This window comes from Diadema antillarum, unplaced genomic scaffold (genome assembly GCF_040938485.1).
Source record: "Diadema antillarum isolate AM-2024a unplaced genomic scaffold, OU_Dant_1.0 seq00000090_RagTag, whole genome shotgun sequence".
In the NCBI taxonomy this organism is placed as follows: Eukaryota; Metazoa; Echinodermata; class Echinoidea; order Diadematoida; family Diadematidae; genus Diadema; species Diadema antillarum.
Genome location: NW_027271180.1, coordinates 422587 through 443425, shown reverse-complemented (window position 1 = coordinate 443425; position 20839 = coordinate 422587). Strand labels below are relative to the sequence as shown.

Genomic DNA, 20839 nt, shown 5'->3' with positions numbered 1-20839 from the left:
AAGGTGTGGATTTCTTGTCTGACTTAAGTCCCTTTGAACAAACCTACTTTTGTTCCTTCAAACCTTTCATCCTCAAATCTAATCTATAAATCCCAAGATGTTGTGAACTTGGGACGTCTCTAAAGCTCTTCTTTGGATTTAATATGCATAATGTCAGAGGTAATACGGTACTTGACATAGGAGTACCATTGGTAGACATTTATTTTTTTTTACAAAGTAGACATCCATATTTGCTTATCAACTCTTCATTAGCTGCAGATTAAAATTGCACTCATTGTAGTCCCCTTTTCAAGACAACAGCTGATTGTCCTCCTGTTTGTTTATGACCAGTGAAGTACTTTCTCATTGTTTATTGCCACTTGGCCTACTATCATATGGTCTACTTTCCAGTTCGTCGAACACCAGTAGGCTGAACTCACTTGGTCTACTATCAATTTCGTCTAACGCCCACTTGGTCTACTTCCCATTTGGTCTAATGCCCAGTTTGGCTACTTATCGTTTCGTCTAATGACCAGGTGGTCTAACTGCAGTTTTGTCTCGTTGGACGTTTTCCCATTTTGTCTGATAAACTGTGGGTACGTTGTATTAGACGAAGTGGGCATAGCCCATCTGGAAGTAGCCCAACTGGCTATGAGGCTAAGTGGCAATCGGACTAAATGGTCTTTAGATGAACTGGTTTTAGATGAAACAGGATTAGACCATGTGGGTTGAGACTAAATGGCTATTAGACAAAGTGGGAGTAGACCAATTGATAGATCACCCTTTCACATCATCTTCAGAAAGATGGGCTTTTTTTAGTACATCAGGCATGTAATATACATTGTTGTGATCCACACCTTTCAATTGTTTGTCCAAAACCATTCAAACTCTAGTGGCTCTAGTATACATGTCCTTTTGAGCAGGCTCTGATGGAGTTTCTAAAAGCCTGAAGACCACATTTTCATTCACTGGCGGTTGAGGATACTATATACGCCATATGTTTAGCGAGTCTAAATTTTCGGAATCGGAACTTTAGGACGATTTCGCGAGTGGTTAGATTCGCGATTGTTGAGTCCTGTACTAATTGGAGAAATGTATGCACGTACGTCACATTCATAGCTTGGTCCAAACTTTTTTCTTTCTTCATTTTGTACCATGACTGTTTATAGACAAAGACGTGATAATGTAACAAGGTACTTTGTCATGTGTTTTATGACCTCATTAGGCTTCCCTGTAAATGTATTTTTGCAAAAGATGTTGAAGATGTCACTTGTTTTCAAGCATAAAAATCATGTGTTTTTGGATTTTCTGTAAGCCTAAGAATATGTTACCTCCCATTAAACATACAAACCCACTTTGACACTTTGATGATACTTTTTATATCTTGAATTGTAATAAAGTGCATAAAGAAGAAGAAATGGATATCTTCTTTTTTCAAATCATTTTCAGTTGCTTATGACTACATACAGATTGTACATACTTGTAGTAGTGAGAAGATTAAGGGAAATTGTTGACTGATGTTTTACATTTTTAGAGTTGATTTCGTCTGTGAACTTTTCAGTTTGCTTTATGATAGAAACTTTGCTTTGGACTATAGCGATAGGTCTGTACTATGAAACCAGAAGTTTTTGCGTGCATGAAACTTTTGTGAATTTTGCAAGGAGCCAAGATTCAATTTGCATGAAAGTGTTTGTCTACACAATGCATTAAGTGCCAGTGGCAAAAAATGCTGTTGCCTCCAATTCGCAAAAGTTTCTTGCAGCAAATGTTTGTGGTTGTACAGTAAATTCAGCCCAAAATCTTGTGGTTAAAGTAATGCAGGAATTTCTTGGCCTTCATGCATGATCAATTACATTCGCATTACAAAAATGTATCTCCCTTTCCTAATACAATGTATTCTGAGCTGGATATGTACAGTACTAGTATCGCTTTAGCCAATAGCAAGCTGTAGATCTGTGACACAAATGCTAAAGATGAAGCCTCCTCCTGGGTTGGACAATGGAAGCGGCGGTCTGGCTCATGTGCAGAACATCATTTTTCGCCTAATAGCGTCGTCTTAGCGTTGCAGATCTAAAACTCGCTAATGTCTGGGGACAGGAAGAATAGGGGGGATATGGGCATTTTTACCAGACAGAACTCCAGTTTTTAATTCTTAAGACTTCCGCTCAGTCACTAACACTTGAAGAGTTTGTTTGCAAAAACCGATAAGTCCTTTTTTGAAGATTTTGAAGTACGGTCTCTGTCATATAGTACAAAATAATACCTTTTAAATGATATATTGGTCACTACATATAAAGGTACATTTTTGAAGTTATGGTCAAAAGAAGCAAAAATTTTCTTATTATTCTCTTTATTTTTCTTGACCTTTAATCGCAAATATCTCCATTTGGCAAATATGGACTTATCGGTTTTTGCAAACAAACTCTTCACTTGGAGAACTGACCATGCACATGTTGAAGACCTTGACACACACACACACACACACACACACACAGATTGCAGACATGCACGGTGTGCTCACATGCAAAATGTTGCCTAGCAGGGGGTTACTCTAAAACCAAAAATGTTTGCGTGCATTTTGATATCATGAATTTTGTGAGAGCCAAGATTGCACGCAGAAGTTCTTGTCTACACTTTATGCATTGAATGCCAGTGGCAATTCATTAAAGCCCAAACAAAGTTCAGGTACGCCTGCAAAAGTTGTCAAATTTTGCTCCCAAATGTGAACGTATGCTTAGGAAATGTGCAGGATAACGATGTTATAACAAGATATTCGATGGGTAACGACGAAAATGCGAAATATTAACCAAAAAGGTTCAGTCTCAGTACTTACCCGAACGGGGTCAGGCTAAACTCGGACTCGGGGGATAACTCGGCTTCGATTTGACGGCGGGATGAGTTGTAATGGTTGTCCCTCTGATTGTACAGTGTTGTCCTATGGGAGCGGCCTGTATAAACTAGCGCTTTGTGTTCTGGCTACTCGCAGTAATGGTCCGAGGTGTTACAACGCGCGCATCAAAAACCTCTTTTGCGCACATGCAAAATTAGTGTGCGCCTATCAAGCGCCTCAAAAACAATCAAAGGCACTTGATAAACAACAACAAAAACTCCAAAGACCGCGCGTCTCAGCAACTGAGGACCGCGCGCTGTCATTTTTGTTTTGTTTTGTACAGGATTACGTTAGCACGCACTTTCGTGTCCATTCAGTTAGCCCTCATTTGGTATTATGCAGTGGCCAGTAGAATGTGGCGATCATGAACTGCGTGTGAATTGTCTGAAGTAGGGTCGAATTTTTCCCGAGACCGAGTTAGTCTGGAGCCTTCTGGAATAAAAGTCGGTTTTCCTACTATTATTATTTTTCTCAAAATACTCCAAACCGACTCATCATTCCATCAAACCGCGTCAGCCAGGTAAGTTTCTTAGTGGACTCTTTCGATATATTGCAAGAAAAAATGAAATGGTGCTAGACGAGTTCTCAAGCACTTACCGAAACTTAGTTTTCACTTTAAGATTTCATGCCATGAAAAAGGCTGTTCGCTACAATTCACAAAAAAAATTTCATGCCCCAAAAATATCTTACTTTACAGTAACTGGCATCTGGCCAAAGATTGAACCACTTTGCCTGGTATTCTTTTTGTGTCCTTTAATTCTTTCACACCAAATAGTATCAGCTGAGTTACACAAGGAAATCAACATGCATTTATTGTATATGTACTGATTGTAATATTTTTTTGTTGTTTCGAACATCAAATTACATTGACCGTAGGTAAGTAGGTGATTTATTGACTTACACATTTTGAGTTACCATCAGAATTTCAAGTACACCAATCTGGGGAAATTGCAATTCAAGATATTCAACAGGAAAAAAACAACAACAAACAAACAAACATCCCATAGAACACACCATGGCACTCCGCGACAAACACACAAATACCCACACAGTGTACACTCACAAACTGGCACCTCAACACAAGAAGATCATAATACAGTCACAAATTTGACATGAGTCTATTTTTTCTAGAAAGCAATTTGTTTTGCATTTTATTACAATATCCATTGAGTACAACCATGTACAGTCAGTCACTCACAACAATCATTGTAGCTGGACATCTTGAGGATTGGAGTCATTAAACTTCCTCGGTGTGTCATAGCTAGGACATACAAATCTTTGTCTCCATGACAACAAAACAAAACCAGGTGAAAAGAAAGTGGACGACCATAAAAATGATGATACAAATGATATACATATGTATAATATGCTGGGTTCTACAATGGCATACATTCATAAGGTAATTGATAAATAATTTCTAAATTTACAAATAATGTTCTATATCATAATCATATATATAACAACATGCTTCCGTCTTCGCTACACCTGTACCACACACATGTTGGTCTAGACCTAAAACCTGTAATCAAGCACGACTAATATAGTCCATCTGGTCAACTCGCACAAAGAAAGAGAAACCAATCACAAATCATACGTCAAAATCAGATAGTAGGCATAAGGAACAAATGTTAATGATACAGCGAGTGTATTTGATGCATTTTAAGCAGCAAGTCTGGACCTGGAAAAACAAAAGCAAAGCCTACCAATTTGTTAGTTTTGTCTTCTTCCAACCCTCGTACCTATCCTGTGCACACTGTGAATACATAGAAAGTAATACTTACAATGTACTTATGGTCGTTGTTGCTCTTGTTGTTAATTCTACCTCAGTAGGTTTTTCAATAAATCTGACTGGTGTGTATAAAAACTACACATAATAGTGTGGCAAACCTAAACTTATGAAAGACAAATTAGATTTTATAGACAATATATGACTCAGTATAGTGTGCAGGTGCAAGTTTGTACTTTTAATGTGTGCTTGCATCATTTACACATCTGTCTTGGAGACTGGGGGACAGGTTACACAGAACTGTAGCCCTTAAAGGTACGTCATAATGAGCTGTAGGCCTTAAAGGGACGCTCACAATGAGCTGTAGCCCTTAAAGGGACGCTAACAATGACAGATGGCTGTTTTCATTTCTAAGCTCTTTCTCCCCTTTTCTTCTCTCTCTCTCTCTCTCTCTCTCATTCTCTTCAAGAGCTTGTTAAAGTGGGTTAACAGATTCCTTAAACAACTTAATTAAGGCATACAACAAAACATAGTAATGAAACACCTTATTTTCAACACATTTGCATTTGTCTTGTTTCATACAAGCAAGCACACACACATGCGCACAAACACAAATGCTCAACAAATCTTGTGAAGGCCTTCCAATGTGAACCTTTCCACCTTGTGAATTTCTATACGATCTTACCGAGGACCCTACAGCATGGGAATATTGCAGGTAGCCATGGACCCCATTTCTTTAAATCTGATTGATGCAGCCATATCAATAACACCCCTCCCCCAAACCTTTTCTACATGACATTTGACTTGTTTACAAACTGAGGACACCCATGGCCTGTGAGGGCCTACAGTAAGTGGGTGTGTGTGTGTGTTTCTGCCATGGTCCTCACAAGGAGGTATTCATACACACCTGTCATAACCATGCAACCCTGATATGCTTGTCTGGATTCTCTGAAGGATTAAACACTGATCTTAATTCTTCACTCACCACAGATACACTTGGTACCCCTTTTACATCAAATCATACAGAGTATATCAGGTTTAACTGTATTTCAACTCTTACATTATTCTAATGTGAATGGGTCAAGGCTAATTTTGTGTATATCACATTGAGAATCTGTGGTGCCAAATCAGATACCATACCCAAATTAATCTTTTTATGAAACCCCTTTCAGTCACCCAATGACAAATACCATTCATCATCAACTTGCTACCACAGAACTTGTTTCACATCACACCCCATCACACCCCATGCCCAGAGTTGCAGATGTCGTTCTGTGGTGCTCGACTACGGGGCATATACTTCTGTCATGTCTTCATAAGACAAGGCGTGAGAAAAACAAAACAAATGTATGTTGACCATACATCACCACGGAAACATATAAATGTACAACATTCTAGAAATGCATGGTATGTGCCCAATCACACCTGTCTTGTTCCTTCCACAATACAATTGCTGGAGAATGGAGGGAGACAGATATTCAGTACAATCAATCTGCATCATTTTGCATTGCCCCAGACAACGGCATCAAAAATATGTCATTCTTGAGGCTCTGTATGGTAACATTCTGATAGCATACACTTTACAAAAACCCAGTCAACACTGAAAAAACAACAACTGAACTGACTCCTGGACTACAAGAGATTTCTGTTCTATGAACAGAAATGACATGTAGAAGTAAAGAAATCTGATAAACAACATACATTTCAATCACAAATGAGTGCAACAATATGTACAAATCTCTAAAAAAAAAGTTAGAAAAAAAATCAAGTCCACTATGCATTTCTTTGTTTCATTAAAATATCTGACACATTCTGAGGACTATTCATGAAGGACAATTACAAATATATAAATTAAGTCACCACTTCTCTGCATATACATATACATATACAACATTTGCAATTGACAATTGCTAAAAGGATTAGAAATGCGCAATCCACTTCCTCTACATTGAGATGGGTACAGTATCAGTCTAAAACTATGTACATAATAACATACTATTTTTCTCTCGAAAAGCTTTATGTACAGTGTAAACAAACTTTTGCAATGCTTGACACATCATGATGAAAAAATAGGTATGTTGAAATATAGAGCACTTGAACCCTCATCAAATGCTTCAGAAGTACCAAAGCTCTTCAAGTCTACATACAACAGCTGTGCTAGAAATGTTGATACAAGAGGGAGGTTCATGTAGAAAATTACGTTTAGAAACCAGATGCATGACACTTGTCTGTACAAGAGAGTTTCTTACAAATCTCCGAAAATGTATCTACACTTCACAATTTAAAAGGATTCAGTATAATTGTATGTGTGTGTGTGTGTGTGTGTGTGTGGGAGGGGGGGGGGGGGCAATTATCAATTCTAAGACAAAATAAATGATTAATTCCAAAATTTAGCCTGAATAGTTATTCTTCCCATTCAGATTTTCATGGAAGATAGCACAATTGCTAAAAAGTACCAGTTCAATAGTTCAAAATACACTGAACTAAAAGTGGGACATGATCAGGGATATCCTATAGGCACTGTGTGCTAGATTCTTTTCATTCGTGTGGATTTTATTTTTGTGTTAAATATCTCCATATGACCAGGAGACACACTGAATTCTGAAAGTGAGCTGGGAAAGCTTAGAAAGTGACATACAAAATATGGCTCTGTATTAGGCATTGGTACACCATTATAGTTTCCTACATTGGTCCAGATCTCATTATCATTATAATGTGATCCACTCCTGTATATGCCATATACAGTATGTCCCCAAAAAAATTACAATCGGATTTTCGCATTGATAACTTCCAATATGATTTAACTTTCTAAATGCTACTTCAGGGTCTTAAAATATAACATCTTAGCCATATTATGCAGTAAACCCCATTCGATTTGGTTGAGTGGTCACAGAGATATGTGGATCTTTGTAATGCATGTCATCTTCCAAGTTAATAGGCACTTGGATGCTCTCGGAACTGCATAATGTGTGAACACAATAGACAGAACTTGGAGGGAAGGGATTCCTGACATGCTCTACAAAACTCCTCATTTCTCTTTGACCACTCAAGCAAATCGGATGGGGTTTTCTGTAAGATGTGGGTAATAAGCTATAGTTTCATACCCTGAAATTGTATTTGGATTGATTCACTATTTTTAGAGTTATCACTGTGGAGGATCCGTTGTAATTTTTTTTTGACATACGGTATATCACAAGGTTTTTATTTTCGCAAATTTAATGAGTAGGGTGCTATTCGCAAATTTAACAATATGCAAAAATATTAACTCTGACCTCAATATAAATGTTGCTTGCATGTATACATTTATCCGCTCATTACTGTACTCCACATTCATGAATTTAACCATCTGTCAGGAAGTTCCGATTTGCAAAAAAAAAATTAGACTCGCCAAATATATGGCACACACACATTATTCCTCATGTCTATTTGGGGCATATTTACACCAAATGACTTCTGGTAGTTTCAGAACACATACAAGTAGTCATCTAGCCTAACTGACGGCTGAAAATTGTAATATCCCTGGTATGAGGTATGGTCACAAAATGTCTACTCCTTGATTTCAACATTGATACTGAGTCCGCTGAGACAGGGCCCTGATACATGTACAACATACAACATTCGTCGCTGGGGTGATAAGACCTTGTATCTGCAATTTTGGTGAAAATGAGTTTTTTGGATCAATGGTCAAATAATGGGTTAAGTGATGTCCTGTCCAAATCCCAACTGTCTTTAAATACTCCAAAAATGATGCCACCACGGCATGTCAAAGGAAAGGCTATCCCATTCACCACAGTGCTTTGGCCACATGTTTTTTGGCTCTCCTGAACATTTGACATTTTGTAGATACGAGGTCTTATCGCCCCAGCGACAACATATACTTTTTTCTCTCTCTGTCCTTTTTTTTTTGAATGCCTGTAGCCATATGTATTTTTTCTCTTTCTTTTGGGGAAACTTTGAATCTAATTGTCAAAGGATGTGAAATTACTAACATTCAAGTCAACCAAGTTTCCATGAAGTTTTCTGAAAAAAATTGTTTGACAGAACATGTAATTTGTACAGGGCATGCCAACATTGAAGGTTTCAGTGTTCAACTGCATTTGCACACCTTCATACATCTGATGAATCTTACTATAACGCAAACAGGCAAGATTTTTAATATATATAGATATACAGTATAGCATGTGTAAAAAAGGGGACAAGTCTAAAAAGTTTAACATATGATATCCACTGTGTCAGGAATTAGGGAATGTATACATAATGGAGAGTAGAAAGTTACACAAAAAATGCTTAGACAAGGATAGTTAGAAATATTCATAAAGTCTGATGCAAGAAGTCTGAACAAGGTTGAACTGAAAAAAAGTAGTCGGTTCTTTATAACCGAGGCACTTACATGTGTCAATTATTCTCACGATCAGGGACTTGACAATATTAGATATTGTTCACAGCACAAAATGTCTGGTGTAGGCCTAAACATGGGGGTAAAATCTTATCTCTGTACACACCATACAGTGCATGTACAACACCAACCATAGCTAGGGAACACACACAATGTTCTTCACTGGCATACTTTAAAAAAAAAATAAGCCGCAGTGGTATGGCAGTGTGGTGCACGTCATTGCAACTGAAAAGGCTTATAGACTGAAGGAAAGCACACCATGTTACACTCCAGATATTCTCACTCAAAGGTTGACCCACAGACTACAAACTTCTATCACAATCAATGTCTTCCTCCTTAGTCTGATCCTGGCAGACTTTATCTTACCTGCAGTTTTAAACTGATGACTCTTTCACTTACTTGACACTGGGGATTCACTGGTTTGAACGACAACAAATACCACTGATAATATTTTCTTCACTTTAAATCAACATCATCATTTGGATCATTTACTTTACTGGTCTTGCGACTCCTTTACAAGTCGCACTGCCGTCACAAGATACAGACATTCAAGAAGCACTGAAAAGTTCGGCGATTCACCAGCTTACACTCTGATTGCAGGGTTCAAGACTTCTGCTTTCAGCAGATATTAGGTAATGCACAACACGGCACAAAGAAATGGGCATTGACGAGAACGGAGGAAGCAAAGAGGGGAACTCCTCCTTTCAAGTACACTCACAGCTTAGGGCTGAAGCCTTTTCACTTTAATTTCACAACATGCACAAGAGCGAGAGAGTGTATCTAAAAGTTTTACGTCAATATCAAAATATCTGCAAGTTCCTAGAGTCTACCACACTGGACAGAAGAAGTAGTGGAGAGTGCTCGTAATTATTCCGCAAGGCATAGTAGTCAAGAAGCGACTACAAGTCACTACTTGTGCTTTGTTTGCATAGATATCAAAAAACACTTTTTTTGTTGTCTTCCAGTGAGAATGGTAGCCCACAAAAGCAAACATTAAACGGCTGGTGGGGAGGATCTTGACTACTGATCGCCTCACCTTAGCTTAGCAAGTATCACAAAGGGAAACATATGTGTATCACAAGAAAAAATGAGAACTCCCCAAAGAAGATGCTATATGTCAGGTTACAAGTTCATTAGACACTCATCTCTCACACTGGAACATACAACTTGTATATCTCTCAAGCTTAAAAACTGCTCACTCCTAAACAAGCAGCACAAAAAGACGATTTCGCAACTGTAAATAGACGAAATATGATGACGCCACTAAAATACTGAAGAAAAGAATGCAAAATTAAACTATACTCTCTTTGCCGGTTTTCAGACCTGGCAAACATGTTGAATACAATATGCTGATGTTGTTGAAATCCTGATATAGCGATAAAAGCTAATTTAAAAATGAATTCTGAACCTGCAGCTGTTAAAATTTCTTAGCAAATGATGAAAAAAGATAATGCTCACTTTTAACCAACAATCTCCGATGCAGAGGTGAGTTTTTCTTTGGTATTGGACAGACCTAAAATACAACTCAATATTTCCTTAGTGTACTCACAAAAATTGCTTCAAAACAGACCTCTAAAGGTAATGAATGATCACTTCGAGTACAAAGATAATGTTTCAGTGTTCTGAAGCAAATGATAACATGTTGTGATGGTCAGTGCATTGCTTGCAAATCTCATGGTGGACTAAACTTCATTGGGAGAAGAAATAAAGCAGTACCAGTACATATCTCTTTTTTATTATATGCATAATTGCATTCTTCCTCTTACAAAATGAAGTATTTTGTTTTTGTGTCTTTTTGCCCATTCACTTGGCCAGGCATAGCAAGGAGTCTAGTTCTGAAGACTATACTGAATCAAAATCAAATTGATCAGTCCCTCATTTACCATACAATGCATCACTTTTGCAAGTATGTAACAGAATGGAAATAGTAGCAAAAATGAAAGAAATACATACATATTCTGCTACCATTATCAATCTAAAATTTGGTGAACAAACTTGTGTCAGTAATTTCCTCTAGTTATCAATTAAAAAGAAATGATACACTTCTCTTTTATTAGTGGTTTGTCGAGAAAGTCAACATTGTGAAATTACAAATGGGTGAAGATTTAACAAGTAATAAATGTAAAATTTTCATACATTTACTACGAATATGCCATGCATACATAGTACACTGTATATTCACTTTAATTTAAAACTTAACATGCAAGTTGAGCCATTAGAAAAGGGAAATTCAAGCATAGGAAATTATTACTATTATTTTCATATCAGTTTGGTCCACCTAAACCAAGTTGAGTACAGATGTCGTTTAACATTGGTGGTGATCTAGTCTGCATGGATCTGTTTACTTTATACTATAATATATTAAGCTATCAATAGTTTGCTCAATTAGTATGTTGTGGTATTCTTGACTCTAAATATAACACAGCAATTCACTGCATCCTTTTCTCAATTAAAAAAAAAAAAAATGCTTCATAGCAAGGAATTATCACATCCTTTTTTTCTTTGTGCATAATGAAAAAACAAAAACAAAACAAAGCAACGCTTTGTATTAGTTTCAGAGGGATCAAGAGGGCAATTAAAATGTGGATTATTTGATGAATTTTACGTCTCTACAAGACAGTACGGGACAGGGTATAGAGTGGGTGGAGACAATTCTGCAATCTTATTGGTCACGAGGTGTGAGCTGATTTCTACTGGCTGCTCATTGCTTCACTGATACCCATTGTTAACATGCCATCATATACTTGCAGCAATAGTCTGCATACTTAGGAAGCAATTGCACTTATGTAGTAAAAGGTGCCTTCTGGCTAGCTATTAAACCATGCCTCCCGTAAATTCACCAGGCATCCAGTAAATTTGCTCACGGGTTGCATGATCACAAAATGGATTTCCACCATACGATCTGTCCACCATGCTACAAAACAAATAATGCACCTGTGTTGTTTTTTTTTTCCATGCATCAGTAGGAATAGTGTACATGCAGTTACTGATTACGAGAAACAATTCCATAGTTACATTATGCACACAATTCCTACAGATGCACTCAGACCTGTACAGTGAATCATTTGTGTGTTGTCTCGTCATGATCAAGCTCAAAAAGTCTGTGCAGGAGAATGAATGTTTATTAAGAATTTATTTCATGTGAATGACATCTGCACCTGCCACTCATTTGAAAGAACTGCTACAAAAAGAGAACCAATGTGGGCACCGCATTCCATCATGACCATCACATCATCCCTAACATCACAGCAACTAGCCCACTTCAATTTCTCGTCACAACAAAATATTGCATGGTGTGAAAAGGTACTCCAAAAATGTGTTGCATTCACCTCTCCTATATCAACTGAAATAAACTCAGTACAATCTATTAGAAAGCAAACAAGGTCATACGCACAACGCATACGTCATTGCATTAGTTACATTGAACACTAGCAAAAATCTACATATCTGATCTTGTCTTCATTATTTTGCATCTTCTTTAGCAAACAACAGACATGTACACAACAAATATACATAGATATATATTTTTCTTCTTTTTTAAATATACAAATCATGCCCAAAAGTAGATTTCTATTTTCTTCTTTTATCACAAAAATAACTCATCTACTCTTTATCAAAATGGGGAGCAAATCTAGACAGATGTAGAGCACCAGGCGTGTCGCTCGTTTCCGCTGCTTGACCTCATCCTCCCTCATCTTCCCTCCTCATCCTAAGCTCGGGAGAGGCATCGCAGAACTTTGGCCATCGGTATCGACGATGCGGGGTAGCAGAGCTGGGGAGCACGGGAGAAGCATCCTTCCTTTTATACTGATTGCAGACTCGACAAGCAAACAAACAGGGGAAAAATTGGCTGGCAAACGACAAATGTTTGATAAAACCATGGAAGACTGGATGGTTGAAGCTTGACTCATGACTTTTCTTCTACCAGCGGCCTCACGATCCCATCTGCATGGAAATATAAGGGAGCAACAATACAACAATGGTCCATTAATCATTGATCTTAGTCTAATATACACTGAAGGCAGATCCTGGCCAAGCTCTGGGACTGTTCACACATACTCGGCTCCAGACTTTGGAAACTCTACATCAACTCGGCATAGGCATTTTGAGTCGGAGATATAGAGGCATATGAAAGGTCCCACATGTGTGAAAAGCTAGCATCAAACGGGGAAAGATTTACATCCACAATTAGGAAGACTATGGTTTGCCTCAAGCCTGCCTGCAGCCATCAATAGGTGGACGGAATGATAGGAAGCTAGTTCTAGTTTTCATGGACTCTCCACACTTTGGAGGCGGTGTCAGGTCAGCTGCTGCATCTTCACCCTACTCTTCTTTTTTTTCACTGCTCCCTTTTAAAAAACTGCAAGCCTTATAATATAAGGCTTGTAGTTTTTGAAAAGGGAGCAGTGAAAAAAATTAAGCAAATTTCAGCTGCATCAAGGGGATCTAAAGCAGGAATTACTCAAACATAACTGTTTATCTATTTTTGTGGAGGTAGACAAATCTTAATGGTTAACTTTTGGTGATATCAAACCATCTTTTTTCAGTAAAAGCCAGATAGCAGATATATTAACTAAGACATTCAAGGAGCATCTCAGAATTTGAGGAATGATTTCATCTCTAGTGAAAAGACATGTGACCTAGATTTTGGCACCTACAATTTTGTAAGAAGTGTTAAGCAGCAGAAAGTGCAAGCATGAATGAGCATGAACTGCCTTGTGCTCTCTTCATTATTTGATTCACTGCTATCAAAACAGAACAAATATATGTCCCCCCCCCAAAAAAAAAAAAGAAAAGAAAGAATACCACTGGTAAATCCTCAACAACCTTCTGAGGTCTATGAGAAATGCGTGTTGTAGGAAAATCAGTCTGTCCTCAATGGGTTAAGGGTTTATAACCACGTGTCTTTCACTCATTTCAACTGCATTAGATGGGCAGGTTCACCTGTACACCCATCTAACACCCTACAAAAATAGTCGATGGATGAGATGAAAAGAAGGATGTCATCCTAGTTTGTTCACTGAAATCACCAGGGAAAAAAAAAACCAAACATCTTTCCTTTCTTACTCCATAACAGCTGTCAGAGATTATCTTACCCATGTAGACTCGGATGATGGCCTCGCAGACAAACTTGTACTGGGCAGCAGTCTGGATGAGCATCGGTCGTTGGTCCCGCATCATCCGGACAATGTCCAGTGGGTAGACCGGTTCATTGGCCTCTATTAGGCACATCGCTGTCTCCATGGTGACTAGCACACCTGTCCTCCCTATTCCAGCGCTAAAAGGTCATAAGTTAGAAAAAAAAGCTGTAAATACCCATTTTTTTTTCTTATTTAAGCAAGATAGGATTCACCTGAGATAACTGCATAACAGGAATAATCTTTTGTTTCAAGTTTACTTCCTTTTATTTCACTTTGAAATCAAAGTTCCATACATTCAACAAGACCACTGAAAAAAGAAGAAGAAGAAAACAAACTACCATGAGAAGTTTATTGATATTACTGGTACAATGGCACAAGTTGCCAGGTTAGGACAACTTCTCTGCTTTATCATAATGGCATCTTTTCTCTTTTAAAACCACCTATATTGTACCTGACAGGAATATTGATACTGTCACTACACTAAAGTGAGAAAAACAGAACAACTTCTCACAGATATACTGCCTTCAGAATTTGTAAAATTGAATGCTTTCTGATTAACAAACATTTTCTATTCATATTGCTAAATACAGTGCTTGGCTATACTTAACAGGTGGATGTGCTGGCAAGCAACATTTATATTAAGGATTACATGAATAACCATTACATCACAGATGCTTTCCGCAGTGAATCTAAAAACCAACATGCCTGTCAGTACAAATGACCTTTTTCTGCTTGTGCTCAAAGGTGAACTATAAACTGGCTTATTAGTAGCGAGTTTTGCCACAAAGTGCTGGATTAGAAATTTGGTAATTTAAGGTGATTACGTCAGTAGGTAGTAAATTGGGACGGGTGTCCACAGGCACTCTTGCAGGTGGCTTGACTCCGGACACTTACTTCTCCTGTATTCACTAGAGCAAGAGGGTCTCTGACACTGACTAGACTTGGGTAAACCTTAATGGTAGCTGCCATCATATGGGTGAATCTATGAAATTTGAGAGCATCTGCTCAGGAAGGATGTCTGGGGTCAGTACTGACCTGCAGTGGACGACAGTGGGAACCTCCATGCCCACCCTACACTGTCTGACCCGCAGCACAAAGTCCAAGAAGTCGGAGGAGTCGTCCGGCACACCGTGGTCCGGCCACGCCACGTACTGCATCTGGAGGACCACTCTCTCCTCTTTTGTCTGCAGGTGAGGGGTGGGGTGGGATGAGGGGTGGGGTGCGATGAGGGGTGGGGTGGGATGGGATGAGGGGTCGCGGTGAGGTGAGGAGTGAGGTGGGGTGAGGTGAGGGGTGGGATGGGATGAGGGGTTGGGGTGAGAGGTTGGGGTGAGGGGTTGGGGTGAGAGGTTGGGGTGAGAGGTTGGGGTAATGAGTGAGGGGTGAGGTTGGGTGAGGTTTGGTGGGGTGGGGCGAGTTAGGGAGTGAGGGGAAGGGTTGGGTGGGTGGGGTAGGGTGAAGTGGGTTGGGGTGGGATGAGGTAAGAAGAGAGGGGAGAGATTTGGGTGGGGAGGGGTGGTGGTAGGGTAGGGTAGGGGTGAGGATGGGGTGAGGATGGGGTGAGGAGTGGGAGACAGGAGAGAAACCATGAGGCTCTTAATTCTCATTCTGTGCCCGAGTTCTGGTCAAATCCTTGAGAACTCATCAAGGAAAACTGTAATGTCTCTGCAGGCTTCCATTTGTTTGATGCAAGAGTTAGGTCATTACATTACACTCTGGTTGAATATTAAAAGGGTCACTTATAAAGAACAAGAATAATGGAACAATTTGAAAATGGATCAGGGATTATCTTCACTATCTTTATGCTTAAAAATATATATGTATGTACATACTTGTAAATACCTAATATAGCATATGAGTGTAAAGGCTGGAATAAAGAAAGGTAATCCCTAGCCCACATTAAACTGATTTCTAAAATAAAAGCTCCACATTCACAATGAGCATCACTTTGGGTCAGGGACTCAGATCACAAACACACTTTCAAAGAATCTCCCAACTAGTGCTGAAGAGTTTGCAGCTCACGAGGACAGACAAAAATTGTAAGAAATCTAGAGCATTCAGCATCACTTGGTTTTGGGCCACGAAAAACAAAAATTATATATATAAAGAATAAGTTACATATTTGCATCTATTTTAGCACAATGTAATGCAAAAATTAAGAAATGACATTATTGTAAGCAACAAATTGACCCATCAAATTTCACCTCCCACCATCTTCCACGAATCACCATGGAGACAAGAATGAAGCTACAAACACACCTCTGTGTTGGCAATGATGAAATCCCTGTAGGCAAAGGACGGTGTCTCGTCGCAGCGTGTGCAGCGGATCTCAAGGTCGGGACCAAACTTGAGCGTGTCTTCATAGTCTGGCCAGTACTTGTGACATTTGACCTGGACAGGTACACCAAAGGAAGAAAGAAACAAACATTGAGACATCAGATTCAACACAGACTCAACATAGAAGAGACATCGGCTCTCCAAAGCATCTGGCAAGTTGTGTGTATTTGACTCTCTGTATTGAGTACTGTAAAACCAGAAAAATTCACAGCATGAATTTTCGTGAATAAAGCCAAAAGCTTTTTTCAAGGCACAAAACTCTCACAAAATGCCACTGGCATTTAATGCATTGTACAGACAAAAATGTTTGCATGCATTTTACCTCCATGAACCTTGGCTCCTTTGAGAAATTCACAGAAGTTTCATCCACACAAATACTTTTGGTTGTAAAGTAGCATGATTCAGACATTGGTTATTACGATCGATGTGTTCGGTAGTAGTAGACATCAGCATTCTCTATGTCCTTTTGCTTGTGATATCTGCGTGATAAGACCTGCTTCAGCTCTGTTGGTATGAAGTGAATCACACCGATTCATTCTTGGATGACTGTGATCAGAAAAAGGCCAGGATGACACTCATCCATGAAGGAATCTTCATGGTGCAACACAAACCAATGAAGTCTGAGTCTCTCACCATACAAACCTTCAGAGAACACAGAGAGGTGGTTACATAGCCTTATCTACCACCTCCCCTTTTCTTCACTCATGCTGTTGTTATTTCAACCCCTTCCTACCTTCACCATTGTGTTGTTTCAGATCTAAAATCTTGTGTGACATTGCCACCTATTCAACTTTACCCTTCACAGGTTGTCCCCTATTATCCTTGGGATCTTTACTGACCCTCCTCTGTCTTTTGTCTGTTCAACCCCTTGCTCTAATTGTCCTCCATACCTGTTTGGCCCCCTGCCTTTGATTCCTAATCTACCCCTTTTGTTTTCTTTGTTCTGTGTCCCTAGCCCCTCCCAAGTCAGTGCATGCTATGTGTAGTCTATATATGTGTGTGCTTACTTCGAATACTGCGGAAGTTGGTCATTTTGCCTCTGACAAAGATTCTGCTATTAAGATCAAAAGCTCAGTCCCATTTCGATTCAATCAAACATAAGAATCATCAAAATGCCATCACATTCTGATCTTGGGGTACAATTTTACTGACACATCTACCACTCTACTCTTCTGAATTTACTTTACCTAGCTTAGAACATTGTGTGAAATTGCACTGTGAGACCACGATATTCAAACTTGACCGACTGGTGGCTTGGCCATGAATACAGCATACTTACTCTTCCCCTTTCCACATTGGTGGTAAGCATGACGATGAGTGTTGACTTCTGCTCCCACACCATATACCAGAAATCTGAGACGGTGTTGGGAAGGGGGCCCTGGGCTGCTATGTACCTATTTACTAGACTTGAGCCCGGAATTTCCATCTGTTCAAAAGGAGAGTTAGGATACAGGATTCATAAACATAATTATGCAAAAAGGAATACTCAACCTAGACTACATGGACATTTTGCGAGTGAATGACATGGAATGGCATGGAAAATAATCACCCCTGTAACTGACAGCAACATTACAGATCTGTTTACAAAATTAAAAGTCAATGATACAGTGATACAAGTGCAATGAGTAGCACTTGAGAGAAACATATACATGTAGACATCACTAATCTGATTACAAATTTAGAAAAAAACAAAAATCAGTAAAACGGGCTGGTGTCATTCTTTGACACGTATACAAGTAAACTCCAGACCACAAGTATCACTTTGACTTTGCAAATATGATTAAACGTCTATGATATTTTAAATGAGTTGGAAACCCAGATGATCAAGGCTCTTAAAAAACAACAACAAAAGAAAAAGAAAAACAAAAATATATATATATTTTTTTCTGTCTTTGTGCAAAAAAACAAACATCCACTACTACAGAAATGATACATCTCAAAGATTTATATCCTTTCCACAGTCCATACTGAATCAACCTTTTCTAAGTTGGCTACAAATGTACTAAACACCATTCTCAGCCACAAATTCCCCTTTAACCAGATGCTAGTGGGTAGGACCTATGTGCTGTTGGCTTTAATACTGAATAATTGTCTGATTGTGCTTAAAATACACTGAATTATCCTGATACGAATGTGGTTATTTTGTCAAAAACATTTCTTTACTTTGAAAGTTAATTGATAAAGAGATTCATGTTGCAAGAAGCAGAGCAATGTTGATAGAAGGAGAAAGAGTTTGTGTCAAAGTCAATTTTGGGAAATCTGCCTATAACATCAAGACCCAGTTGTCCAGAGCCTAACTTTGTTTCTCATGTAGTAATTGAGTGCTCACAATGAAACACTGGCCCTGAAACTGACCCCACCCAATCCCTTCATAATAAGTGTGTGGTACACTGTATCACGTTATATTCTACATGTATGTCACCATGCAGCACTGCTTGCCTACGAGTGCTCTAACTGGTGAAGAGTTTGAGGATAATGGGGCTTCACTGATCACAATTTTTATCTTCAATCAAATAAAGCAACAGGTGTCTTCTTATTGGCATGATATAAGAACCAACATGGTACATGTATATCCTCCATCTTTACCAGTTTCTTTGTTTCTTTTATGCTCAGCTTTATAAAATACCAGATAAGACCAAACTTCCTTGAAGAAAGAAAAATATGTTAGAAGTTTGAGAACTTAATATGACCCTTTTATAAAACAAACAGTCACCACTGAATAAGGAGCATGCATTAAAAAAAATGCAATTCAAAAAAAAAAACTAACCTTTCTTATTTTTTGGAATGATTTACTTTGTACTGTGATTGAACAGGAAATATAACATCTAAAGGTATTTAATCACTGCCTGAGGAGCGTCTGGATAATGACATAAATGTATGAAACATGTGTTACCGGAGAAGGAATATTTGATATACCATAACAGTCATCATGAGAAGAAATGATGTGATCCTTCTCAACCCATTGAGGACAAGTCCCGAGTATACTCGAGCAGGTGTCTATAGGAAATACGTGTTGTAGTAAAATCAGCTCGTCCTCAAGGGGTTAATGGATTGAGCAGAGGAGAGCACATACCCAGTGTGCCCAGATACCTGCAGAAAGAGATACGTCTGTTCTCCGATTGCGGTAACGGAGTGTTTTTGGTACTCACATTAATGAGGTTTGCATTGATGTAGTCTCCCGTGTCGGCGTCTTGTAAGATGACTCTGGTTGCATCGTCTAGATGAGGGAAACATACGGAGAAATAGAATTACATGGAAAACACGGAGAGATAGAAAGGGAGAGAGAGAGAAGATGGGAGAAGCATAGAGTGAGAGAAGGGAGATATGATAAGAAATGAAGAGATAAAATGAAATGGATACATAAAGAGAGACAAAGAAAGATAGAGAAGAATCAGAGAGTAAGGGAGAGAGATTATAAGAATTGGATAGATAGAGAGAGAAGAGAGAGAGAGAGAGAGATAAAGAGCAAGGAGAACAGATCAAAGATCCAGAGATGGAGAGAAGAGGAAATTAGAGAGAAAACATATCAGAAAAAGAGGAAGAGGAAAAAGAGATGGTTAACAAGAAAAACAAACAAATTTAGATTCACCGAGAAGGAGAGGGTAGGGAAAAGCCAGTTCATATATAAACATATATTGGGCATAACAAAAGGAAGGAAGGGGTTGAAAAGTAATGAAACATGCAGGAAATAGATGCAAAGAAAAGGCCATGCGAGGCAAAAGACCAGATGGCATTATTCAATTTTTGGCCTATCGATGCAAAACATAAATGCATAGAAAGTATACGTCTTTGCGACTCCACAATGTTTTAGTTCAATTTGATTGCTAAAAGCCCTAACACTTAAGTCATAAAATTGTAGTTAGGAACTCAGACAGTGTGCACACATTTGATAGGCTGATGGCTAATCACTTAAAAAAATTCACAATTGTATTGCGACTTTATTTTTCAATGCATTTCTTACAACGCATTTCTTACAATACTCACATATGCATTAAATAGTATCATCTATGATTCCTTATAGGTCTCATCTTACACTAGGGAAGTCTTTTTACAGAAACCATTCTTCATGTACTTTTTAAAAATATATATAAAACACAATTCTTCATAACATTTGCATTCAGAGCCATTTAAATGGTTTGTTATACCACTAACAACAATATAACAACATTAACATACATTGAGACAACTGTTAATATCATCTATATAGTTGGTTTCTATGTTTCACACTGTTGGAAAGCAGCATACTCACATGGTGAAATATCTCTATATCTGTTCTTGGCAATATTCTCTGCAAGTCTGCAAGCACCCATCGTCATGCCTGGCTTTTTCCTGTACAATTGCTGAAAGGCAACATAAAAACAAAATAAACC

At 38.5% G+C, this 20839-nt stretch overlaps 1 protein-coding gene across 6 annotated transcripts in view; it reads right to left on the bottom strand.

Moving 5' to 3' along the window:
* Window positions 1-12073: 12073 nt before the first annotated feature.
* Window positions 12074-20839, bottom strand: part of LOC139726587 (tyrosine-protein phosphatase non-receptor type 4-like) — a 163619-nt gene continuing 154853 nt past the window's right edge. For all 6 annotated transcript variants that reach the window (XM_071637574.1, XM_071637576.1, XM_071637578.1 and 3 more), the window contains 7 exons: window positions 20719-20809; window positions 19619-19686; window positions 17749-17895; window positions 16392-16523; window positions 15168-15316; window positions 14088-14269; window positions 12074-12936 (listed from right to left, as the gene is read on the bottom strand). In XM_071637574.1, the coding sequence (XP_071493675.1) occupies window positions 12899-12936; window positions 14088-14269; window positions 15168-15316; window positions 16392-16523; window positions 17749-17895; window positions 19619-19686; window positions 20719-20809 (807 nt within the window). In that variant the 3' untranslated portion in view covers window positions 12074-12898. The remainder of the gene's footprint in view (window positions 12937-14087; window positions 14270-15167; window positions 15317-16391; window positions 16524-17748; window positions 17896-19618; window positions 19687-20718; window positions 20810-20839) is intronic.